Source organism: Mustela nigripes, chromosome 9 (genome assembly GCF_022355385.1).
Source record: "Mustela nigripes isolate SB6536 chromosome 9, MUSNIG.SB6536, whole genome shotgun sequence".
In the NCBI taxonomy this organism is placed as follows: Eukaryota; Metazoa; Chordata; class Mammalia; order Carnivora; family Mustelidae; genus Mustela; species Mustela nigripes.
Genome location: NC_081565.1, coordinates 7,274,546 through 7,289,362, shown reverse-complemented (window position 1 = coordinate 7,289,362; position 14,817 = coordinate 7,274,546). Strand labels below are relative to the sequence as shown.

The 14,817-nt window shown below is 52.0% G+C and overlaps 2 protein-coding genes across 5 annotated transcripts in view; one reads left to right on the top strand and one right to left on the bottom strand.

The window, feature by feature from the left end:
- Positions 1–2,095: 2,095 nt before the first annotated feature.
- NAIF1 (nuclear apoptosis inducing factor 1) lies at positions 2,096–6,847 on the bottom strand. 2 transcript variants are annotated; one of them, XR_009406237.1, is made up of 3 exons: positions 6,111–6,847; positions 2,748–4,425; positions 2,096–2,626 (listed from the first exon to the last, which is right to left on the bottom strand). XR_009406237.1 is itself a non-coding variant. In XM_059410717.1 (2 exons), the coding sequence occupies exons 1-2, from the start codon at positions 6,619–6,621 to the stop codon at positions 3,953–3,955; spliced, it is 984 nt and encodes a 327-aa protein (XP_059266700.1). In that variant the 5' UTR covers positions 6,622–6,847; the 3' UTR covers positions 2,096–3,952. The 2 variants fall into 2 exon arrangements, 1 of the variants encoding a protein (XP_059266700.1); XM_059410717.1 differs by having other exon boundaries at positions 2,096–4,425.
- An 831-nt stretch (positions 6,848–7,678) lies between these two features.
- Positions 7,679–14,817, top strand: part of SLC25A25 (solute carrier family 25 member 25) — a 35,925-nt gene continuing 28,786 nt past the window's right edge. The window contains exon 1 of one of the 3 annotated variants that reach the window (XM_059410706.1): positions 7,679–8,087. In XM_059410706.1, the coding sequence (XP_059266689.1) occupies positions 7,833–8,087 (255 nt within the window). In that variant the 5' untranslated portion in view covers positions 7,679–7,832. The remainder of the gene's footprint in view (positions 8,088–14,817) is intronic. The other 2 variants (XM_059410709.1, XM_059410713.1) reach the window with 2 other exon arrangements.

Genomic DNA, 14,817 nt, shown 5'->3' with positions numbered 1-14,817 from the left:
GGAGAGAGAAAGAGCGCGAGCACAGGCAGACAGAGGCAGAGAGAGAGGCAGGTTCCCCGCCGAGCAAGGAGCCCCATATGGGACTCGATCTCAGGATGCTGGGATCATGACCTGAGCCGAAGGCAGCTGCTTAACCAACTGGGCACCCAGTTGGCTCAGTAACCAACTGAGCCACCCAGGCGTCCCAATAAAATATATATATTTTTAATTTTTTAAATTTCATTTTGGAGGGGTCCTGGGTGGCTCAGTCGGTTGGGCGTCTGACATGAGATCGAGCCCCATGCATCGGGCCCTGCACTCGACAGGGAGTCACCCTGCAATTCTCTCTCCCTCTGCTCTTCCCCCCTTGCTCTCTCTCTCTAAAATAAGTAAGTAAATCTTAAAAAAAGAAAAAATTTCTCATTTTTAAGTAATCTCTACCCCCAAAGTGGGGCTTGAACACAGAACCCCAAGATCAAGATTCACAAGCTCCACCGACCAAATCAGCCAGGTGCCCCTTTCACCCCTGCTTTAGAATTGAGAAAACTGAGGTCCAGCAAAGTTGAGACACAGTGTGTAAAGGATGGAACCCAGCTCAAGCCCAAACCTGCCTGAGCTCAGGGCCTTTCCCGGCCTCTCCATCCTTCTCAGCCAACTCTATATAGAGTAAGAAACAAAAGGATCCCTTTGTGAAAGATTTCCATCAAAGTGGTTTAAAATGTAAAAGGCTTCACTACCTGCCCTGGCTTGGAGGATCTCCTTTATGTAAGATCCCACATTTTAGGAAGAACTCCCAAAAAGGCATCCCAATGTAAGTGACAGCTCTCCAGTAGCACCAACAGGGAGAGGGGAGTTCAGTTCTGTTAAGCCACCCTTTTCCCTCTTAATAGGAATGTCCAAAGCCTAAGGAGAGTTGGAGAGGTCATTATTTCCATTTCATGTGTTTCCTGGGCCTCCTCATTCGACCCAGAAACTCCAGGGCAGGTTCAAGTGGTCACTAGGTGGTTTCACATCTGACTGATAGCAAGCTCAGCATTGTTAAAAACAGGAGTTAAGGGGCATCTGGGTGGCTCAGTCCGTTGGGCATCTGCCTTCAGCTGAGGTCAAGATCCCTGGGTCCTGGGATCGAGCCCTATATCAGGTTCATGCTCAACTGAAAGCCTGCTTTTCCCTTTCCCTCTGCCTGCTGCTCCTCCTGCTGTGCTCTCTGTTGAATAAATAAATGAAATCTTAAAAACAAAAACAGGAGCTAAGGGCATGGGCCACCCCAGAGAATAAGGTAGCTGTGTGGTTTTAAGCAAGTTGCTTAACCTCTCTGATCCTCAGTATCCTCACCTGCAAACCGAGAATAGCATTATTGCCTAATTCACGGGACTGTTGCAAGGAGTAAATGAGGTAATGCTTATAAGGCCTAGTCAGAGCAGGGGCTTGATAGTTCTCAGCTTTTATTATTACTAACTATGAGAGAGAGTCCTAACTATGTCCTAGAAGGTTAGGATCCCTCCAGAATGAAGGCCAATCTTACGTGAGACTCTTTGCTGGGCAGGACTTCTCAACCATCAGAAGCAGCTCCTGGGAACCAGCCTCAATGGGGCACGATCTGTATGCTTCCATGATCCATGATTCCAGCTGAGTTTGTCTTCCAGGCTCTAAGTCAAAGTTCATAACCCTCAGGAAATACCAGAATTACCCAGAGAACTTGTTTATGAAGCAGATTCTTAGAGCTCTTCCTCCAGGAGTCTCTTCTGGTTGGGTTTGGGATATGTTTACCAGCCCAGGTAACTTTCATCCAGATTCTCAGACATTACTCCAAACCAGAGATAGGCAGGCTTTTCTGTAAAGGGCCAGAGGTCTCTGCCACAATTACTTAACTTTACTACTGTAGCACAAAAACAGCCACAGACTTTAAGTAAATGAAGGGGTGTGACTGTTCCAATAAAACTTTATTTACAAAGACAGGTGGGGGGCCGGTTTTCACCCATGGGCCGTGCTCGCTTCGGCAGCACATATACTAAAATTGACCTGTGGGCCATCTTGTGCCAGCCCCTGGTCTCTGCCAGCCCATATCTCTTTTATATATATAACCAATAAGGACAAAGACGCAGACACAGATATGTGTAAAAAAAGTGATATAGTTTTAATTTAAAATTATGACCTGAAAGAAGCGGTGAGTTTAAGAGATCCAGGCCTCCTCTTTATACCCAATTGGAACCGATGCAGTAGTGGCTCAGAATGCCAACCCCAGAGAAAAGCCAAACCGAGCAGCAAAGCCTCAGGAAGGCCCCAGAGCTTCCCTGCCGGGGGATCAGGCTCCATGGAGGGAGGAAGCTCAGGCTGCCAGGGGCTCCTGCTTTCCAGCCCCACAGGGGAGCTTTCCTTCCATCACCCACCTCCTTACCGGCCGGATTCCTCTCCATTGCTCCCTAGCTGACGCGACACTTGTCCTCCACAGAGAGGCTGGCCATACGACAGTCACTTCCCAACCGTCTTTGGGGGCATCTTCCCGCAACGGCAACAGTGGAGTGAGCCACGATGCCCAGAAGGGCAGCACCTTGATCGTTCAGCTGAGCTCTGGAGCCTCGAGCTATCACCACTGGTCATGTGCAGCCAAGGCATCGGCAGCAAGATGGCAGTCCTGGGGAATGATCTGGGAAAATGCAAGGGTCTGAGTGATCCAGGGCGATTCGGAAAATGAACCGGATAAATGCCACCTGGGTAAACTCCCTCCAGAACGGGAGAGAGCGTCAAGACAGAACAGGGCACGATACCTCCTTCGGCATTCCGAGGTCAGTCTGCTCTTCCTCGAGCACAGAAGTCAAGGTCCTGCTTCTTAGGCCAGCTTCGGCTCTCCCACCTCAAACATTCGGGCCCAAGCAGGCCTGGAGACACACCTCGCCAGTCAGTGGGGGTCTCGCAAGAACATGAGGCGCCCAATAATGTGAGAGGGAATCCGGGGCATGATGCCTTTTCCCCCACTTTTTTTTTCTTTTTCCCCCACGCCGAGTGTCGGAATCGTGCAGTCAGTAGAGAGAAGAGGACGGGTGTGGCCGGAGCTGCACCCCTTCCCAGGAGGGGTAGGCATACAGAAATACAACTGGCCTGAAGCAAGCTTTCTGGAAGAAGTCACGTGGTCACCTCAGACCCACTGCAGGGGAGCAACAGTGTTCCAAGCTGGTCTGTTTTCTCTCAGATTCACAGCACCCAGAGCCTAATGCTCGTCCTGAGTCAAAAGCTGTCAGGCTGCCCCAGGCGCAGTGGAAGACCGGATGGGGGCCAGGCCGTCCCCAGCACACCCAGCATCCCTGAGCCCAGCGGGCTGCATCCTGGGTGCAGCTGCAGAGCTAGCTGGGGGGGGGGGGGACAGCGAGGGCCCCCCTGCGAGGCCCGGAGAGGTGTGGGGGGTGGAGAGAGCACAGATGGACCGGAGTCCCCTGAGAACGGAGGCACAGTGGGAAGGAGAAAAGGGGTGGAGCTTCCTGCTCAGGCCCAGTGACTCTGCCTCCCAAGGCAGGAAGAAGGTACTGGGCCACTACCCGCTCCACGGACATTATCACATTGATGACACTGTGGGGTGGGGGAGCCTTTCAGCACAGGACCCCCGCCCCCAACCCCCAGCTGTGAGACAGCTCCCAGTGAGAACCTCCCTTCCAGGCATTCTAGACAGAGTGGCTCCTGTCGCAAGCCCTGGCGTGTGACACCATGTGTAGAATCACCAGCGCCCAACCCCCACCTAGCCAACCTTCAGGCTCTTCGCCAGGCAGCTCAAGGGGTGGTGGGTGGGGGTAGGAACAGTTGGGGTCCCAGGAGCCCAACAAGTTCTTCTCAATCTCCTTCACTTCTCAGAAACCGTGGACCCCGAACAGGCCATCCAAGAGAGGGCTGGCCACATGGCCTAAGGCCAGTCACAAAACCCACTTCCAAGACCACAGTGGTGCCATCCAATCACAGCAGAAGGTCGTCGCAGCCCCTGCCCTCACTGGATGATGCTGTCGGGCTGCCCGTTCTGAGCCACCTGTCCGGGCTCCGAGGGGGGCGTGGGGTTGGGTGTGTTGCTCTGCAGGTAGCGGCGGAAATCTTTGATCATGGGCCGGAGGACCTGGATGAGGACGCTCAGCGCCGCCTGGGTGCCCTCCATGGCCTGGGCCTGGCGCTCCTGGGCGCAGGCCTGCACCTCCTGGGAGCGGCGGATCATCTGCAGCAGGTCATTCTGCTGCTCCAGGTGCTGCGCAATCTCCTTCACGTGCAGATTGGTGACCCGCTGCTCCTGGATCAGCTTGGCCGAGTTGAGGGCGATGCGGCTCTTGAGCGCTTGGGGTTTGACCGAGGTGTCAGCGTGCTGGGCCATCATCTCCACGGGGGCCTCGGCTGGCAGCGGTGGAGGGGCCTCCGCTGTGCAGTACTCTACCACTCCCTCCTCGAGCGTGTGATAGGTGGTCTCCGTGGGGACTGTGGGGAAGAGCAGAGGCAGTGGCAGGTCACCTTCTAGAATGAACGAAGCGGGCCACATGGGGGCCGGGGCAGGGGGAGAGGAGGCCATTAAGCCCTGTTCCGGGGAAATTCTGGTCTCCTCCGGCTTTATAGCCTTCCTCATATAAATCTAGAGCCTAAAGCATTTAGAATCTGCTTGGTAACCAAAGGGCCGGCCCCAGATCTGGCAAAAGCAAAGCTGCTAATAACAATACTAGCAAAAAATTGAGAGCACCCACTGTGTGTCAGGCACTGTGCTAAGCCCTTTGCACTCGTTAACTCCTCACAATGTCACCAAGAGGCAGGTACTGTCATGCTCATATTTGGAGGTGAGAAAACAAACTCAAAAACACGCAGTGACTTGCCTAACTAAGGTCAGTTTATTCAGCAGGTCCAGGAAGCAAACCCAGGTCTCCAGAACACCGGAGTCCCACTTGCTCGTCACCACCCCAGTGGGATGCTTCCAGCTAATTAAGGCAGGGCCACACGCTCCCTGCAGGGCTGGCACGCAGCTACCATCTTGGGTGGGACTCTCCCAGAACTGATGGTAGCCACACTAGTCCTATCTCCCTCCTTTTACGCCTAAACAGAAGAGGAGGCCGGAGTGAGACAGCAGTTGCGGAAGGGACCAGTAAATGCTTCCCGTCTGCTTGATACCTACAGGTCACAGGTCCTTCTTGTTCTAGAACAGCAAGACATTTAGACCAGTGTTTGATCCTCTTTCCCACCTGGATATCCTTAGAAAATACGACCGCAGGGGGACGGGATGGCACTCACTCATACACCCAGTTCTCCCAAGCCCCACTGAGAATCACTGACCGATGCGGGTCATAGCCCAGCACAAAAGAGCAGTTAACAGTCACTGGTACAAACCCTTGTCTGAACTAAAAAGGCCAACCAAACCATTGTCATTCATAACTGAGAAGCTTTGAAAGGAATTCTGGGTGGGCTGTTTGGGCCTCCGTGGTTGTTTTCTCTACCCTTCGGTGCCAACATCGGCTCTGAGTCCCCACCCCAGCCAGGAAGCCCCTTCCTCTCCTGAGCCCTTCGAGTCAACTGACAGTCCAGTTATTCGTGTGTGTGTCTTATCTGTCCTATTTTGAACACCTTGGTAATCCCAGTGCCAAGCACAGGGTCTGAGGAGTAAGAAATAAGCACGATTGTCTGAGGAGGAAGGAGGGACTAGATGAACCCAAGGAAGCATGAGGTTTCTGGGCAGGGCCCGATGAATGTTCCCCACACTAAAAACCCAGAATGTCTTTGTCCAGATTCGATGTCTTACTTGGGTATTAATACTCCCATCTGTCTAGTCATTCGACAAGTATGTCCTGACCGCCTACTATGTGCCAGGCCCTGCGGTAAGTCCTGTGGGGACACAGACAGGTCCCTGTCTTCAAGGACTATATCGTTCCGTCAGTCATGACACGAATGGCGGCAAAACAGGTGAGAGCAATCCAGCTCAGCAGAAGCCCAGACTGCGTGCTGAGGAAATCCCAAAGAGAACAGGATCGCTTCTGTCCGGCGAGCTCTCGGAAGGCCTCTCGGTCTTCCAAGACGCCCGTCTGACCTTTGACCCCTGGCAGCCAACCTTCCCCAGGCCGCCCCGGCTTGTGGCTGGCCCTTCCCATTTATGCACGACAGACTGGGTGAGAGAGGTCACTCACTCTGTGTCAGGGTGACCGTGGCTGCAGCTGCAGTGGCTGTGGGTCCGAGGGCCACGGGGTGAATCTCTGTGGTAGTGGGCAAGCTGATGATGGTGGCCTCGCCCAGCAGGTTGCAGATGCGCTGTTGCATGGGGGTGAGCAGGACGGGGGCTACGGCTGGGCCACCGCCACCACTGCCACCACCTGTCCCAGGCCCGCCTGCTCCATCCTCCTCAGTGGGCCCTGGGGCCTCGCCACCCTCCACCGCTGCCCGGACCTGGGCAACCTTGCGACGGACCTCGGTCTTGAGGTCAGACCACTTCTTCTTGACCTCAGGCAACTCCCTGCGGCAGGTGGCCACAGCGTTGACCCTTCTCAAGATGCCGTGCCAGGCGGCACTCTTGGCAGCCAGAGGGACCCCGGCATTGAAGTGGTTCACCAGCAGGTGCTTCTTCAGTTCCAGCTCTTCCACGATGATCTCCACCTCTCGCTCAGAGAAGTTCATCTTCCTCTTCTTGGCTGGGACGGCCATGGCCTCTCCCCACCCCCCTTTTTAAAGAAATTATAATCCCTTCAAACGCCCCAATTCCCCGTCTCTTCCTCCCCAGCCTCTCCCCTCATCCACCACCCCCAACAGGGGATAGGCCGGGCTTGCCCCAGGCCAAGCACCAGGCCTTTGGTAACCCCCCTCGCTACGCAAAGTGCGTAGGGCCCAGCCCCGACCGGCCCGGCCGCTGCCAGCCAGCTGCGTAATGGCTTCCTGAATCTGCCTCTTCCGCCGGGGTGTGCGGAGATCCGCCCACTTCCCCTCTTCCCGCCTCCCAGAGCTTCTCCGGAGTAACCCGCCCTCCTGGTTGGTCGGGGCTCAAACGTCACTTAGATCACTGGTTCTTTTGATCTGTCTTTCAACCGAAGAGCACGCCTACTTACTGGAATTGGCCTCGTCATTGGTCTAAAAGTGTGTCTGTCGCTACAGAGCGCTCCGCCCACCTGCCTTTATTCACTTCCATTGGAAAATCATTCTGTCCTTCAATCGTCAGCATTACGGCTATTACGCCGTTAAATTCAGCTATTTTATTGGTGGTTTAGGGAGTTAGAGTACCAAAACCCGGCCTCCGGAGGATACCTGAGTGCTTTCGGCCTTGAGCCACTAGCCAATTTTTAATTCCACTCACGGAAGCAAACTCTGCTTTCGCAGCCGCAGCTCACGGTTGCTCCTCACACAAACCCTATTTCCCACCGGAGACTACGAGGTCTCTGTACACGACCGCTCCTCCCATCCTCACGATTGCCTGAGTCCAAACAGCGTTTCTCAATGGAAATTGGACACGGGGCCTTCCGCCGGCTAATCACAGAACTTCTGCCTATCGCAGCTTGATTTCCTCTCACGGGCCTGCTCAGCCAATCCCCGCCTCCTTCAGTTTGAATCGGCAGCCGGCTGAGCGGGGATCGCTCCGCCTTCCCCATTGATCCAGGCTGTCCGGCGCGGCGTGGGCGGTCCTCCAGGAGGCTCCGCCCCGGCCGAGTGGCCGTCCGGGCCTGTGACTGGCCCCCGCCCCGCCTGGGGGCGTGGCCAACGAGGCGGCGGGCGGTGGGGCGGGGCTCCCGGAAGCGGCCCCTCCCGCCAGCTTGCCGGCTTCTAGCAGCCCGCGCTCGCCGTCTGGGGACTCCCGCGTGTCTTCCGTGTTCTCCCCGCCGGCCAGCCGCCTCCGCTCCGCGCCCGGCGCCCCTGCCTCGCGCCCGATGGTGAGCAGTGTGTTGTGCCGCTGCGTGGCCTCCCCGCCGCCGGACGCCGCCTCCGCCGCCTCGTCGCCCGCCTCGTCGCCGGCGTCCGTGGACCCGTGCGGCGGCGCCGTCTGCGGGGGCCCGGACCACCGGCTGCGCCTGTGGAGCCTGTTCCAGACTCTCGACGTCAACCGCGACGGCGGCCTGTGTGTCAACGACTTGGCCGTGGGGCTGCGGCGCCTGGGACTGCACCGCACGGAGGGCGAGCTCCGGGTAGGCGGCGCGCACAGTCCGCGCGAGCTGGGAGGGGGCCCCTTCGCGCCCCAGTTCCTCCCGGCGCGGTCGGGGTGACAGGTCTGGGCTGCTTGGTGGTAGGTGTGAACGACCCGGCTTCTTGAGCAGCACCTGGAGCGTGGCAGGTGTGGTGGACGGCCCCTTGGGCTGGGAGGGACCACCCCCCCCCCCCCATGTATATACCCTGGTGGAAGTGGAGCTGCCTTTTGACCTCTGTGGGCACTTGGTCTGGGGGAAAACGCTCTTCCTAGGCACAGGTGGGCGCTCTCTGGGGCTATCTGATGAACGAATAGCTTTTTTGCTCAGTCTTTCCCCAGAGTAGAAGGCCAAGTCTCGGCAGTCCGCCTTTTGTCACCTCCTGACCCCAAGAAGCTAAGCTTAGTGCCCCCGCATTGACTATTTCATCCATCCTCTAGCGGCACCGCTCCCTTCCCTTCTCATTTCCATGCCAGCCGTGGGCCCTGATCTGGTTGCTCTCACAAGCATGTGGGAGTAGAAAAAATGGGAACTGGGGTTTCAGGCAGATCTGTGAGGAGGTGGCTGAGGACTGACAGTTCTCCTGGTTTAGGCTCATCCCCACCAACAGGCTTATCCAGAAGATGGGATCGTGATCTAAAGTGAAAGAATCCAAGGCAGGGGAATTCTTGCTAAACGTGGAAGTATTGCACACCTAGAAAGGGATATTGTTACTCCTGGAATGGGGTTTGGCCAGGAGGTATGGGGAGACAGAAGGGCCATCTGGGCCTGCTAGAAAGGGAAGTGCTGTCCTTTTTTTTTTCTTTCTTTCTTTTTTTTTAAGGATTTTATTTATTTATTTGACAGATAGAGATCGCAAGTAGGCAGAGGCAGGCAGAGAGAAAGTAGGAAGCAGGCTCCCTGCTGAGCCAAGAGCCAGTGTCGGGGCTGGATCCCAGCACCCTGGGATCAGGACCTGAACCAAAGGCAGAGGCTTTAGCCCACTGAACCACCCAGGTGCCCCAGTGCTGTCCTTTCTTTATAAGAACCTGAAGCAGAGGCTCATCCCTTCGCCTTCTGTCTCTCCTGGTGTTTCTCCAGCCTGGTTTGGTAGCCGCAGGTACCCTTCCCAGATATTTCATTTATTGTGGCCTAACCTGATTTCCAGCCAGGGCTAGAACTTCCAAATAGTTGACCTTGTGACCTGTTTCTCTTCTGTGTTTGTTTGGTTCATTTGTGCATACAACAGAGAATCTCTCATAGCCTAGTATGAAAAGAATCTGATCAAACACCAGTGAATTTGAACTCATTTGTTGGTCAGGTGGGTGTATCTCAGGTGTTCTTAACTCCTGCCCACAGTATATTTGATCAACATCTAAAGTATTTAACTTACTTGGGATCAGCCTAGAAGACAGAGAGGAACACTATGTAAGACAGAATCTTTGGCCAAGTCCAAGAGGCTTAGAGACAAGTTTTTTCTCCTGCATTTTACACAAAACAGTGTTGTGAGCTAGATATATATATATGTTTTAAGATTTTATTCATTTGAGAGAGAGCATGAACAGAGGGGAGAGAAAGAAGGAAAAGCAGACTCCCCACTGAGCAGGGAGCCCAATGCAGGGCTCGATCCCAGGACCCAGAGATCGTGACCTGAGTGGAAGGCAGACACTTAACTATCTGAGCCACTCAGGCACCCCTAGATATTTTTCCATACATATCTGATGAATGTCGCCTGAAAAGATAGAATGGCTAAACTCAGAGGGTCTGTTGCTTTCAGGGCTCGGGGAAGTGTGAGCCTAGGTGAACCTTTCTGCGTCTGTGAACCCACCACCTGACATGCTGCCAGGCATATCAAAGGCATCTGGCTGCAGGCGTTATTCAATATTTATGCATGCTTTGTGCCTCAACTGTGATTCATGATACATGTAATACTGATGCTAATCCTTTTTTTTTGGCAGTAAATCTGTAAGGGCAGATCAGGAGAAAGTGCTCATTTTTCTTTCCAGCGTTAAAAGGAAGTTTTTTTAAATTAAACCAAAGGGAGCTTTGCCCCTTTGGGTCACATTGTCACATTGGCTCTAAAGTCCTCCACTCTGTGACTGATCTCAGTTCTGTGATATGAAACCATTCTTCATCATTCTTTTGGTGTGTGGATTTCATGTGGATTCTGTTTCTACAACTCAGCTTTTAAATAAGTTAAATTATTGTGCAGCTTGAGAGAAATTGGGGATAATCCATTGTATTCATTTATACACAAGTTAGCCCTTGTGGCAAATGGTTGAAGTATTAGAGAACCTGCCTTTTTGTAAATAACTGGGCCACAGGAAGACAGCCCCCCTCATAAACCCCCCCCATACCACTTCCTGTTGAAATTCTGTCAGTATGAGCTACACATAGAAAAAGCAGTGCTGGAGTTGAGCGGAACTAGCAAAGCCAAAAGGGAATGGGGGGGCCCTTTGGTTTGAAATGGGTCATCCGCCGTAGGACTAGGCATTGAAAAACACAACATCAAACTTTGGTAGCTGTTTCGTGAGACCCAGAGGACCAGTCCGAGATGCCAGGGTTTGCGCAGGAACCCACTGTGAGTGCTGCTCAGTGGGTGGTGTGAACCCAGGCCATGTGACCACACAAAGCCTCTGGCCAGCCTACAAGTCAAGTTTTCTTTAGACATGAACCAGCTGTTTGGGGCACCTGCCTTTATTTCGGAAGAAATTGGGACAGTTGAGGAAAAATTACTTAAAATGGAAATGGGCAGAGAAACCATGGCAGCCAGCCAGGGAAATTTTCTTTGTGAAGGGCATGTGAGCCAGAAGCCCGTCCTGGGACAAAAGAGGGGCAGGGCTTATTAAAGAAAGAAAAGAGATGACGACACCGGTAGTGACTTTGGAGTTGAGGCTTCAGCTGGAGCTAATTTTAGATTGCCTATTTAAGGCAGTTTCATGTGACCAAACACAATCTTTGTTTTAAAACAAATTTAAAACCTAGGCTAGAACTCAGGCAACCGACCGGAGAAAGAACACAAGCTGTGTGACACGCAAACAGTTGTCCCTTTAGCTGAGGCTCACGGGCCCTCATAAAGACTGGTATTTAATGCAGGTGAGGATTCTAGAAGATGGTCGAGTTTGCTTCCTCAGAGATTTGTCCATGTGCCATTGAGTCTGAGCTCCATAGTAACTTAGTGAAGGAAGCAAGACTATTTTCATGCCCATTTTACAGAGGAAGGAGCAGAGGTCCCGACAGACTGTGAAACAACCTCAAAACGGATTGGGCCACTAGGGAATCACACCAGAGAAGCAACCAGAACTGCCTTCTGATTCCTGCTCGACTCCGTAATTATACCAGGTGTTTATGAGGGACACGTGAAGAGTTCCAGCCCGGGGCTTTGGGAAGAACTCGAGAAAGATCCAGTTAGAACCACATCTGTTATTCCCAAAATAGATTTCAAGATTATCTGGAGATTATCTTATCAAAGATTGGGAATCCTCCCTGCCCTAATTCTCTCCTTGACCTGGACGGGAGGCAATCTCTGTTGACTTGAAAGAACAAAATAACTGAAAGACCATTAATGTCAAGTTGGTGTTGCTTAATCAGACAGTGCTGTTGAACTGTATACTTTGTAAATTTCTGGCCATTTATGGGGATGGTGCTCACCTACGTAGCCAGACTTAGGTAAGAGCATCTGCAGAACAAGGGATAGGCAACATTTGGTGAAATATAATGGCCCATTAGAAAAAGAAAAATGCTACTCACAGTTTGGATTGAGTTCACAGATGAAAGTAATTGTGTTGTATGGTTGAGAAATTGGTTCCTGGCTTGAAGTAATTGTCAAGTCAAGGAGAAGGGTTTTTTCCATTAAGATATTTGGAATGGCAGAATCCGGTATCCAATCCTAAGACCAAACGATAAGTGGGAGTAGACCAGAACAGGCCTCGTTTGGAGCTTCTGCGGGACCAATTCCTGTGATGTTCAGGGGGTCCTTAACTGTTGAAGCCTCACAGGAACCACAGGGGATTGAGAGAAACAAAAGCTTTGCTCATTCTCAAAAACAAAAACAAAAACAAAACAAACAAGCTTTGCTCATTCTCATTTTCAGTCCTGCTGAGTACAGCTCCAGGATGAGTTTAATTAACAAAATTGTACTTATCCATATTGGACTAGTCTCATTAAACTTAAGTCTGAGTAGACTTTTCATTTTTAACCCTTTCTTATACTAATGTGAACTTGGCAAAATCAAAGAATTTAGTCTTGGGAAAGGTCACCGGCCATCATAGGCCAGCTTCACACCCAGTGTGGGGAGCTTTCCTCCTGTGGCATCCTTCACAGTTGGCCATCCACCCCATTCCGTGATCTGAAAACTGCTATCGGATCTTCCTGTGATCTCTGCGGCTGCTCGAACCAGGTTTCATCATGAATTTCTCATGTGATACGCTGTCCATACCTTTTGAGGTCCCTCATCTGAAGCAGGATATCCTGGGAGTACAGACTCCCATAGAAACATGACACTAAGTCAAAGAAGCCAGTCACAAAGACCATGTATTACATGATCCATTTTTATGGAAGCCCAGCGTAGGGAAAGCTGTAAAGACAGAAAGTAGACTAGTGGTTGGTTGCCTAGACTTGGGAGGGGAGAGGGGGAGATAGGCAGGTGATAATAGGAAGGGCTTGGGGGTTCTTTTTGAGGCGAGAAAATGTTCTACAGCTGACCATGGTGATGGTCGCATGTATCTGTGACTATACTAAAAACCATTGAGTTCTATAAATGAGTGATTTGTACAGTGTGTGGATTTTATCTCAGTCAAAATCCCAGTGCAGGGGCGCGGGGCTGGCTCAGTCAGAAGACAGCAGGCGACCCTTGATCTTGGGCTCTTGAGTTGGAGTGCCCTGTTGGGTGTAGAGATTACTTAAATAAATTAACTTTAAAATAACAACAAAACACCCAGTACAAGATCTATGGTCGGTCTACATCTGGATTTGAATACTGTTTCTTCTGCAGCTTGCCAGCCCTGTGACCTTGAGCCCATTACTCAACCCCTCCACGCCCCAGTTTCCTAATCAGAAACGTGGCATAGGAAGACCTGCCTCATACAGTGGCTGTGGGATGAAATTAGACAGAGTATGTAACGAACCTGGCACCATTTCTGGCACCCAGGCGTTCAACAAAAGTGACTTTTGCACCCAGTCTTTGGAAATAAGATGACCAGAATTGGTTCTAACCACCTGCAGTTTTTCCCAGATGGTTTGGGTGAAGAGTGGGACAGAAGGAAGGAGAATGTGTGGCGGACCTCAGGGGTCAAGGTTGTGTAGTACCCAGGTGCAGGGATGGGGGTGTCTCCCACCAGCTGGGAGGGCCTTTAGCAGTTGGGGAGCACAAGTGTAGGTTGTGGGAAGTCTCTCCCCTAAAGACATTAGGAAGATGGAAACAAACCCTGTAGCCGCAGATCCCTAGAGTCTCTGAAGGGGTAGAGTCACTGTATGCCGGAGCAGGTCTTTGTGTCTTCAGCCCTGGGACACCTGTGCAGCTCAGTTAGTTAATTGTCCTAATTGTCCGACCTTTTTTTTTTTTTTTTTTTTTTAAGATTTTACCCATTTATTTGCGAGATGGGGCATGAGAGGGGGAGGGTCAGAGGGAGAAGCCCACCCCCTGCTAAGCAGGCAGCTGGATCCTAAGCTCAATCCTAGGATGTCCCAGGATCATGACCAAAGGCAGTTGCTCAACCAACTGAGCCACCTTGATTCCGGTTCAGGTGATCTCAGGGTCTTGGGAGCCAACCGCCATCTCGCCCCCACCCCCACCCCTAAGGGTCTCTGTGCTCAGCGCAGAGTCAGCTTGTCCCTCTCCCTCTGCTCCTCTTCTCTCTCTCTCACTAATAAATAAATAAAATCTTTAAAAAGGAGGTCTTTGGCCCAAATGTTTCCCTGGATGGGACTGGGCCCTTATGTTCTCTCAAGAGCCTGTTGCCCGTATCCTGAGCCCTGGATGGCCTTTTCTCAAATCTGAAAGTTAACTATGAAGTTGTAAAACTGGAAGCTTCCAGTGGAGCTGCCTTCATACCTTCGAGGATGAGCTCACCAACCTCGTTATTTTGCAGAAGCAGGACTGAGACCCAGAAGTTGGGCTGGTTAGAGGCAAAGGCAGTCTCCGAGCCCAGGATATCAACTCGGCCCAATTTCGCTCTGCCTGCCCTGCCCCCTCGCTTCTGCGGCTGTATATACTTCAGCCCTCAAAGACTTTGCAACTTTTATTTTCACAGTTTCTGACATTGACACCAGCTCAGCATTTTAGGGCCCCCAATGGTGCTCAGGATGCAGAGACTCAAGTGATAGGCACAGTCTTCCTAAATACAGGATATAAAAGACCCAACACAATACTTAAGACAGACGAACAAAAAGTTGTCTTAAAGGTGCACCTTTCTTTAAAGTACATAAATGGAGAACAAAACTAGAACCCAAGGAGCTTCTTATCTCCTTTAAACTCTAGGCCCGGAAGCTTGAAAAGGAGGTGGAGTCATGACTCATTTTCTAGGGCCAAAGGGGAAACGAGATGGTGGCTGTCCCTGCTCCTGCTGCGGCATTGGGAAGCCTTTCAAGCTGTTACCGTCCACCTCGTGCCTCCTCTGCCCCAGCCCTCCCTCCTAGGCTGGAATCAGACATGAGACTTCTTACCAAAACACAAAGAAAACCACCTGTATTGTGTGGGAAAACTCTCAAAAGCTATTGAAATGCCATTGGTGAAAACGGGGGGGGGGGGGGGGGG